This window comes from Solea senegalensis, linkage group LG6 (assembly GCF_019176455.1).
Source record: "Solea senegalensis isolate Sse05_10M linkage group LG6, IFAPA_SoseM_1, whole genome shotgun sequence".
In the NCBI taxonomy this organism is placed as follows: domain Eukaryota; kingdom Metazoa; phylum Chordata; class Actinopteri; order Pleuronectiformes; family Soleidae; genus Solea; species Solea senegalensis.
Genome location: NC_058026.1, coordinates 22408463 through 22419076, shown reverse-complemented (window position 1 = coordinate 22419076; position 10614 = coordinate 22408463). Strand labels below are relative to the sequence as shown.

Sequence of the window (10614 nt, the reverse complement as noted above, 5' to 3'; positions counted from 1 at the left end):
GCTGTTGTAGACTTTTTATTTTTTGATAAATCTTTGTACTTATACTGATCATAAGTCACTTCAACAGAAAAATGTGTCACCCTCTCAAAGAGCCTGCAGTGTTGTGGGTTACTTTGCATTTCAGCCTGACATTTCCTGACAGCCTGATAGAATCACAATACTGATATTCAAAGGAAGAAGTGTAGTATAAATGGTTTACTGTTTTGTTCTGAGTTCATAATAATAGCCGTCCTGTTGCCACCATGTCTATGCTGCTCAATGAAAGAAAACTAGTCTGAAGTGGGCCAACAGCCTTTGCCCATAGATAATCGTTACAGCATGACCCTCAACTTCATGACCACTTTCACCACAAAGACTGACTTACAGTACGAGTTTGCCTGAGCTGAGCATCAACAAACAGATTAACAAACATATTTACAGCCTTGGATTTATTTTTGAACATTAACAACAGATAGCAGACCAGCTGCTACACACTGAACTCATTCAAATTGTTTTTTTCTGCCCTTCTTTAAAGTTTGTTCAGCTTGCCCCTCTCTCTCTCTCTCTCTTTAAGGCCACATACCTAACCGGCAGGAATGTGATTGTGCTGCAGTCGAGGAGCCGTCAGACTTGTGGCTACAAGCTCACAGCCGATTGCATCACATCTGAGTGAGTTATCTCTGTGAGTGTGAGGGTGTGTGAGGGTTTTTTTTCCCTCTGCTTCTATTTAATATGTAAAGCCAGACCAGGAAGTGCGATGCTGTGACAGAACAGAAGACAGCTTGCGCACAATGGCACTATGTCTGCCTCTCGGCCCGGTAACATGAGAGGCCCTTGGGTGAAGACCCCTCTCCTGCTGCTGCTGCTGCTGTTGATAACTCTAACTGGGACAGGTGAGACTGGGAACGCTGTATTTTTTTTAAACTGACCCATCTCCTCGCTGATCTCTCATTTGTGCTTCAGTCCGCTTTTCTCACTTTGTTGAAGCTCCTGTATAAATCTTTGATGCTGTAGAAAACTTTTATAGGTTTTATAATGTACTGAGAAGTGTCAGACAGGTACATTAAAGAAGAAGGGGTGGTGAACCAAATTACAAATCTTGGTGTTCTTCTTTGGTTTTATCTCACTTGAATCCACTTGTCTCAACAATGCTGTGTTTAGAAAAAAGAAGTGACCAAGAACAAGGAAGGAGTTTTATAAAGAATTGGATGATTAAATCCAGAACACGGCTGTAATACAACATCACAGATGCTAAAAACTGCTTAATACCACCTCTGGCTAACTGAATAACAAATTAAATCCTTGCCTTAAACTCTCGTACATTATAGTGTATCAGTATTCTACAGCAATTTTTTCTTTTCCTCTTATACAATCTAGTATCTCCTCTTAGGCAAGAGAAACAGAACAAGTTGCCCAACATGTTGAATATCGCCACCTCCTCTGTTTTGTCCAATGCAATAGGGATATGTTAACAGTTTCGATTTTTTTCTGGCCAGGGTTTGAAATTGGATGTCTTCAGTTCCTGTGTGATCTGAGAGTTCTACTCTCCTCCGCAGACAACACCCCCGTTACAACATAACTGTCTTCTTCTTCCTCCTCCTCTTCCTCTTGTGTTTCCTTTGTAACATAAATGCCACGTGTTTCCCTTCAAGTTTCACTTTTACAATGAAGTGACAGTGGTATGAGCTGAAGTACTGAGAGGGTTTTTTTATTGCAGTTTCAGGCCAATCAGAGGGCGATTATGCAGATCCAGAGGCTGAAAGCACTGACGACTCAGACCCAGCTGACGCTGACGCAGATCCCGCAGGTGAGCTGTCAATCAAAAAGGTTAACCAAAAGCAACAAATACAAGAAAATATACTCCATTACAAATAAATCCTCTGCTTTATAATTCTACTAGTGTCACACAGGTGTTCTCAGCAATATGTAAATACAGGCTTTAGTGTTGTTACTGACTCTGAAGCTTGATTTGCTTTTATTCAAAAAATGTAAATCCTAGGTTTATTTTGTCAGAGGAGTGGCTGTTGTCATGCTTTTGTCCACACTGGTGTGGATTAAATAACATTTTTCTTAGTTTAACTCATTCTTAGCAAATAATTACATATCAAATTACAACCCTGGTCCTCAGGGAACACTGCCCTGCCATGTTTTAGATGTTTCCCTGCAACAGCACACCTGATTCAAACGGTCAGCTCGTTAGCAAACACTGCAGAAGCCTGATAACGAGCTGTTCATTTGAATCAGGTGTGCTGGAGCAGGGAAACATGTCAAACATGCAGGACCAGGATTGAGAAACCGGGTGTTAAATATATTCTATGTATGGTATGAAATATTGTCATCACAATCATGTGTTGTTCTCTCTCTATTAGAATCACTGCCAACTGTGTCTGATGCCACGTTACCACCAGAGCCTCCAGAAGACCCAGGTAAGTTCGGCTGCTCCTGTACAATCATCCACCCTCAGGAATAATACAGTCCATTTAATATGCTAAATATACAGTCCTTAAAAAAATGAAACAGTACTCAAAGTTAGTGGTTCAGTGTTTCCTCTGTTGTTGTTCCCTGTAGAGATCATAGAAGAATATGTCGGCTCAGGATTCACTGGTACGTCACTCACACTATGAGATTTCCTACATTTTTTTTGTTTTTTTTTGCAGTACTCTTTTCACTGACCCTCAAAGATTCCTACACATATTCCTTCAGTATTTTTGTTTGTTTGTTTGTTTGTTTTTATGCACTTTGAGGTGTAAAAAAAGGACAGAATGAGCTAAATATTTTTATGTCGAAGTGAAAAACAACTTGGCTTGTAACCGGAGGGTCGCCAGTTCAAGTCCCCACCTGGTCAAAAAGGGCTGGGGTACCCCTGAGCAACTCAGTATAGCAGCCCACTGCTCCTAATTCTAGGATGGGTCAAATGCAGAGAAGTAATTTCCCTAAGGGGATTAATAAAGTATATGATTTAGACTCTGTTCACGTACAGTTAATAAACATAATTTTATTGTTATTATTATTATTATTATTATTATTATTTTTATGCAATTTGTTGTGTGTCTTTCAAGCATTTGCACTCATTTGGTTTGAAAATGAGGCCCAGCTGAGTTTGTAACTGAATAGCCCTGATATAACAGGAAACACTTTACATTACGATACAGCAACAACATGGTAATAGTATGGGGATCATTTGGGGTTTTCTCCGGGTTCTCAGGCTTCTTCCCACAGTCCAAAAACATGCAATGAGGGGGATTGGGTAAATTGGTCACTCTAAATTAACCATAGGTGTGAATGTGAATGTGAGCGTGAATGTCTATCGCCCTATGTCAGCTGAGACATAGGGCGATAGAGCGACCCTCTAGTGAAGGATAAAGCGGTATATAATGGCTGGATGTATAGTTAATGGCTTAAAGAATGAGAATTACTGTCATCACCATCATCACAATACCTTCTCATGAAAGTATGGGAGAATCAAAATGGACAAGTAATAGAATTACCTCCATATTACCATAATTACCTCTGTTCTTTTTACTGTTCTGTAATATCATGTGTTCCATAATCTTTGTAATAAATGTTCGACACTGTGTAAAAGAGGAAGTTTAGCCTTTTAAATCTGCATAAATTCAGCTGCTTTCGTTTCTAGTCTTCTTTCGTGAAGACTATTATTTTTTATCATAATTCAAACGTTGTCTCTGCAGAATCTTCATTTCTCGGCACAGAGGAGCCCAACCCGTCAGGATACAACAGCACATCAGATGAGGACGACCAGAATTTGACCTTCGTCGTCATCCCGGCTCTGGTCGTGCTGGTTGTTGTTGTCATTGGAATGATAGTGTGTGGTATTTTCATCAACCGCAAGTGGAACAACAAAAGAAGAAGTCAAGGTTTGTCCAACTCAGAGGAGAGCACTTTGAAAGTTATTGAAATAGACGGTTAAATCTCTGAAGCTTCTCTCATTAGATGAGCGTGGACTGTAGGGCTGAAACAAGTTTTCAAACTTTTCAGCTTTTTAAAAAAATTAATCATTTTGGTTTGTGGACAAAACAAGATATTTGAGAACATCATCATTTTCAGGTTTTGGAAACATTCATCAACACCTTCTGGACCAAACGATTACTCGATTAATCGAGATGATAATCAACAGATGAATGGATTATGATTATAATTGGTAGTTGCAGCCCGAGGGACAGACTTTCATACTTTACACAGAAACACATGGTATTTGTCACTAGTGTACATTCACATATTTATTAGACCATCTGTCATAAAAATTGGAAAACATAAATATTTTAGAAAACTTTTTAAAAAATTGTATTTTTATTTATTTGGCAAGAAACTGAATTCATTGTTTTGGACCCACATTTGAGCCACTAAAACAAATGTTCTGTTCATGAATGCATGTAAATAACTATAATTTGACATCTTAATAATATACATAATAATTTGCTTTACTACTTTTTTCAGTTTTTTTGTAAAACAGTGAATTTGAACATTCATGGATAACAACAATAATTATATTTTAGCATTAAAATATCATATCAGTTGAAGAGCTTCTACATACTGGTGTTTTTTTTTTTGATAATTACCAATGCTGTTAATTTAGGGCAGCTGTGGCTAATACATTTGTAAAGCAGCACTGTACTGTATATGCAGGGTTTGTTCCAGATTTAGCTGTGAGGCATTAACTGAAGAAAAGCAGAGGAGCAGAAGTATCGTACTTCCTCAAATCACTTGATTTACACTACTCTGAAAGGTTATTATGGATATATGGATCAACACTGAAATGAATCCCTGTTTCAAACTCTCTGTGCAGTTAACGTTGACTGTAGGTGTCAGTGTGAGAGTGGATGTTAGACCTCTGTCTGTTGTCAGTGTGTGTCAGTGTAACCTGCCTTTCGCCGTGTGCTCTTTTGCATATTTTTACTTGGGACTGTGATGCCGTTTTTACGTGCCAATAACAGTGACTGAAGTTTGTTCTCTACTCACAGAGCTCAGAAAAGATGACCCGTATTTGGATGGACCAGACACAGAGAAGGTACCAATGTAAGTACTGATCACTTTGAAAAGTTATTGCAAATTCTTTGGAAATCGTAGCTAAGCTTACAGCAAGTCATTTGAACAAAGGAGTCATTCACCTGGGTGTGAACTTCATGCAAATTAGCCGATGATACTAACCCAGTACATCCTCTTTCTAATGCCTGGCAGAAACCAAGTATGACCAGTAAAATCTGAGTCACCACGGTACAGATTCATTCATCTGGAAAGTGTATTTTTGGCCTTCAAAAGAACCAGTGAAACAGTACATTTTGTGTGGAACATGATTCCCACTTAGCCTTTTTGCCAGGTGTTCCTGACCACATCCACGCTGTCTCCGTTTAGTCCATGTAAGTCAGGGGAAGGTGTGAGTCAGCGTGTGCACCCTGAAACTGAGCAAGCTAAATGGAATCCAGCCATGGTTATTTTTGATTAATCACACCTGTGCTTTCCCTACTTTGACTGCAATGTCTGCTGTGAAAATAACAAACAAAACTCCACACCCCACAAGTACCTTGTAGTTTATTGAATTGCAGCATGTATGGAGAGGACTAAAACATGTTTGTTTGTTTGTTTGTTTGTTTGTGTCATTGGTTACAGGTCAAACACTGCAGTGAATCATAATAATATATCTGTGTCAACGTATTCACAGTTGCTGTTGTGACAAGTTATTTCACTAGGTTTTAGAGTCTCACTTGATTTCTTTACCATTTCAGGCCCATGTTTGAAGAAGACGTGCCCTCTGTGCTGGAGCTGGAAATGGAGGAGTTGGACCAATGGATGAAAAAAGATGGTTGGTTCCCTTGTATTTATATAGTGTTTTTCTGGTCTTGATGACTCAAAGCTGCTTTATACTACAGTTTTTGCCATTCATCCATTCATATTCACTCACAAATCGCATTTCCTGTCACTCATCTTGTGTCTTACCCAAGGACATGTCAGCATGTAGACTTGTGAGCCGGGAATCAAAACCTTCCAGTTGAAAGACACCTCGCTCTGCCACTGAGCTACTGTCAATGTTTGTTTTTTATATGAGAACACAAGACAATAAGATGTTCTTTAAAGTACACTCACGTGGTACAAACTCCTAAAATTGTACCTTCAAAAAAGTCATAATATTAATGTTTTATTTGACTCTGAGATGTCATTTATAGACGAGACATCAGAATATATAAAATAATTACCTGTAACTTAATTCACTTCAGCTCAGCTTCACAAAGCTGAACCAAATCTATTCCCTTAAACGGTTTCAACAATAACTGAACATGAATTATAACAAAGGTGGAATTTATAGAAGTGCATTAGACGACGTGAGCTGGTGGTGTCCAGCAGAGGTCGCTGTTGCTGTATAAGTGGAGCACACACAGCAGTAACAACATGGCGTTTGAATCTTTGAATCGGTACATTGATAACTGATTAACTAAGAACATGTTTTTTGATTTATTATATTCACAAGTGTGAATGTTTTCTGGTTTATTTTGTATAAAGGAGCATAGACTCATTTTATGGACAAAACAGGACATTGGACAACGGCGGCTACATTATGATGTTACTGGTCGACCTTATTTACCGTTTTCTGACATTTTATTGACCAAAATCAAGGAATTAAACCTGCTGAGAACAAGACTCAATTTCCCTGCAGGGATTAATTATATATTCTGACTCTGATTCTGATTGTTTGTTGCAGATCTACTAATCAATCACACTGTTTTGTGTGAGATTATATTTATGTCTCTAATTTCATGTTTATTTTTAAATTGGTTTGCATAATTTCCCTGACAAGAACAATCCCATGACTCAGTAAACATTCACAGGTTTGCTTGTTCTAGGTGAAACTGCAGAAGGGTCTAATCATGGCTAAATCTAATGATGGTGAGCATGGTTTATATTTGTAATCTGTTTTTGTGTTTTATTCACAGTAAAGGCACAGTATGTAACACATTTATTAGACCGCCTGTCATAAAAATGAGAAAAACATTGTTTGTTTATAACTAAAAATGTTATCATTATTTATTTGGCAAGAATTCACCTTTTTATACCCTGATTTGATCTGACTCACTGGGCTTCTTCTCAGAGAAATCAGAAATGAGTCAAGCATAACATTCAACCATTAAAACTAACTTTTCTGTTAATGAATGCAAGTAAATAACTATAATTTGATATTTTTTTCTGAACAGCACATTCGAAATTCATGAATAACAATAATAATGATATTTTGCATTAAAAATAATTTGGTTAAAGAGCTTCTTTATACTGGTGTATTAAAATGACAGAAACATAAAAAATGATTTTGATAATTTAGGGCAGCTGTGACATAAACCTTACATTGGGTGGTGGTCTAATACATGTGTTAAACACTGTATATCCTCTGAAGATTGTTGTTTGTATTGCTCAGCATCACTGCACCTGTGCTTTCAATCTTATTATGAACACTATAAAAAGATTGTGACAAACCTGTTGTTACACAATGCTGCTGCTGCTGCTGCTGCTAACACAACACAGATCAACAGTCGACTTGGGCAACACCAAGTTCTTTCATGTGGTTTCCGTCTTTCTGTTTGTTGTGATGCTTTGGCAGCCGCGTTCAGTGTAGCTGCGACTGACGAACTGTGACCCTCTCGTCGTGACACATGGTATTGTTTGAGCGCGCATGCACATTGACATCTGCTAGTGATCACAACAGGCACGCATGGGAGTGTGTTGCAACTTAACTCTGGGGTAGCCTGTGTACTAGAAGTGCGAGGTCAAGGTCCACGAGTTGTTGACAAACGTCATTTACACACGGCTTCTTCTCAGGGTTTTTACTTCCAAGGCTGTGCAAGGGTTCCATGTGGCGGTCATTCGGCAACGACGCCGTCTGTACACACTAGGTTACACAAGAGAGCTCAAAACAGAAGTGAGCGGGACCTTATCGCTGCTGTTGTGGTTGCAGCATGTGATGCTACTGCAGCGACTGGGCCCTGTTTGTCAGAGCTGTAAAATTCCACAGTAACTCAGGGCAAATTTAAAGAAGACAGCTAATACAAAGCAACGCTCAACGTAGGTTTCAACTTACATGACATACAAGAAACTAAATGTAGGAAAATGTATGAAATGCTGCAATGCTACCGAAGAACATAAATGTGTTATCACCTCATAAAATCACTGTTGAACATGTTAACAGACTGTTTAGTTACTCGGCAAACGCAGAACAATTAGGATTTGTGTCTCTTTATACCAAAAGGTTGCTCATGCTTTGCAGTCTGCAGTCTGTAATGGAATTTATCGCTTTCTTTATTTTTGTCAGTTAAAGCTGCACTCAGTGAGTTGTGATTCTGCTCACAATCGCCGGCTTTCAACAGTGCTGTCACTAAATGCAGCAGACTCCTCTGTTAGATATTGAGATTTTAGACATTTCCTTACTAAATGTTTTCAGGATTTTCAAGTCTTTGTTCGGTTTGATTCCTGTGTCGGACGTCACGCTCATGACTCTTCCAGTGACGACACTCTCTGACCAATCAGAGGCCGGCGGTCTATCGACGTCACATTTTAGTATCGAGTCGTTCAGAACTCGAGCCCAAAAAAGTTGATTGAAACAAAACTATAGACTATAAACGATATCTCTCTGTGCATCTCTCTCTGACGTGGTCCCCTCTCTCTGTCCCATGATTCCTTTGTCTCCAGTTTGACTGAGGACACTCTCCCGGTGTGCGAGGACACACAGTGAACTGTCGACAACTCTCTACAATCATGCAGCTACATTTGTGACCACAGGAGGGAATTTCTCTGCCAGGAAACAACATCAGACGACTTTAGGGACATGAACACACTTTTTTACAGTACAGTTGTGTTAAATATTGGCACCTTCTTTTGTCAATGATACGTTTTTTTAAGTTTCTTTCATGATATGTCTGTTTTTATTGTTCACCCAAATGCCTGTTAAACAGTTAAAAGGAAATTTAGCAGTATTTTCTCTTACATAGAATCAGCCGGGGGCTACACAGTGGCTAGCATTGTTGCCTCACAGCAAGAAGGTCACTGGTTTGAATCCCACTTGAACAAGGGGCTTTTCTGTGTGGAGTTTGCATGTTCTCCCCGTGTGTGTGTGTGTGTTTGTGGGTGTGGGTTCTCTCTGGGTTTTGCAGTTTCCTCCCACAGTCCGAGAACATGCAGAGGTTAATTGGACACTGTAAATTGACTGGATGTGAATGTGAGACTGAATGGTTGTTTGTCTCTGTGTGTTTGTGCTGCGATCTGTCCAGAGTGATGACCTGAAGATAAAACTATTCAGTATGGACTGGATAAAAACATGGAATGGAAACAAACACTGTGCTGTAATAGCTATCACCAAGTGGTACTATGGCAGAGTAAATATGATCATGTTCACAAGGTCAGTTCTCTTCCTCGCCCCACACAGACGCGACTGCTCGTCGCTGCCACCGCCGCCTCCGCCTTATCTCCAGCTCAGAGTCTCTTTATTATGTTTCACAGCATGACTCTCCCTCCAGCTGCAGGTTTCAGAGGGGAAATATCCTGTGGATGATTGTAGGCATGCATGACACAGAGGGCCACTCCTTCTTCATGCCTGTGCAGCGCTGGCTGCGGCTAATGGAGAAAGAGTTTTTATTCCGAAGGTGATTAAAATCTCAGAGTGTGAAATCAGAAACCCTCTTTTCCTGTGCGCTGTTGAAATAGCTTTTTTAAAAAAGCTGCTACTGATAAGATTTCAATCTCACCGTGGGTAATGTCTCTCTGACTGAATACATTATGCTGTTTAGATGTTATAATATAAGCTTTTTGGCCTAGAAGTGTTGGATCTTAGTTACATGTCATTACACTGTTTTAAACGTGAGAGCAGCTGTCTGTCACTTAGTATTTTGCAGAATCTTGTGTTTGTAAATATTGCAATAGCGAAAACCAAGAGATGTTATTTTCATGGAAATCCTTGTTTAAATATTTAAGGCTGTAGTATTTTTATTTTGCTGTCGAAGCTTTAAATAAAATTTCCTTGTCAAATGAACGAAAATTTGTACTTAAATGTTTAGGGGTGGTGGTGTCACAATGGTCCAACACTTTTCTCCTGGTTGAAATAAATGAAATGATCAACAAATAATACAAACATCCATGAGCCCTTGACAGTGCATGCTCTAAAAGGCCTTCTCACACCAACAGGAATCTGACAGTTTTGAATTTAATACATTTAAATCATAAAATCTAGTTCATTTCTTAAGTTTTGGTGATTTTCTGACTTTTCATCAAGCTTCACCTTTAGTTTTTACTTTATATTCCATGAAATATGTTGACATTTACACAAGACTTGGCACAGACATTTTATCTTTTCCAAACAATGAATTTTAATGTCTCTGGAGTAAAATGTGCCAACAGTTCTCAGATGGGTTACCAGAAATCATGGCACAACCCCTGGATGAACTCATTCCCCACACACTGTCATCATGAGGTCAGAAATAACCTGTCGTCTTTAATATTGTGTTAAATCATTTCCGTATTGTGAGTTGAATGTTATTTATTTGACAGATGCGTTCCCTCAGAATGGAACAAATGAAGCCACAGTTTCTGTTTTGTTGTGATATAGCCAAACCTTTACAGGCTCAACGCAATCCTTTTAGAATC

At 39.0% G+C, this 10614-nt stretch overlaps 1 protein-coding gene across 2 annotated transcripts; it reads left to right on the top strand.

Moving 5' to 3' along the window:
• The first annotated feature begins 599 nt into the window (after positions 1-599).
• Positions 600-10213, top strand: tmem154 (transmembrane protein 154). 2 transcript variants are annotated; one of them, XM_044028147.1, is made up of 9 exons: positions 600-872; positions 1697-1786; positions 2349-2405; positions 2548-2583; positions 3669-3854; positions 4959-5013; positions 5721-5797; positions 6819-6876; positions 8668-10213. In XM_044028147.1, exons 1-8 carry the CDS (start codon positions 779-781, stop codon positions 6863-6865), a joined length of 642 nt encoding a protein of 213 aa, XP_043884082.1. In that variant the 5' UTR covers positions 600-778; the 3' UTR covers positions 6866-6876; positions 8668-10213. The 2 variants fall into 2 exon arrangements, with proteins under 2 accessions (XP_043884082.1, XP_043884083.1); XM_044028148.1 differs by having other exon boundaries at positions 604-872; positions 6834-6876.
• Positions 10214-10614: the final 401 nt, after the last annotated feature.

Coding starts and splice junctions, on each gene's coding strand:
- tmem154 (XM_044028147.1), top strand. CDS start 779: ATGTCTGCCTCTCGGCCCGGTAACATGAGAGGCCCTTGGGTGAAGACC. Junction 2,584..3,668: donor TGTCGGCTCAGGATTCACTG/GTACGTCACTCA, acceptor TTGTCTCTGCAG/AATCTTCATTTCTCGGCACA. Junction 5,014..5,720: donor GACACAGAGAAGGTACCAAT/GTAAGTACTGAT, acceptor TTACCATTTCAG/GCCCATGTTTGAAGAAGACG.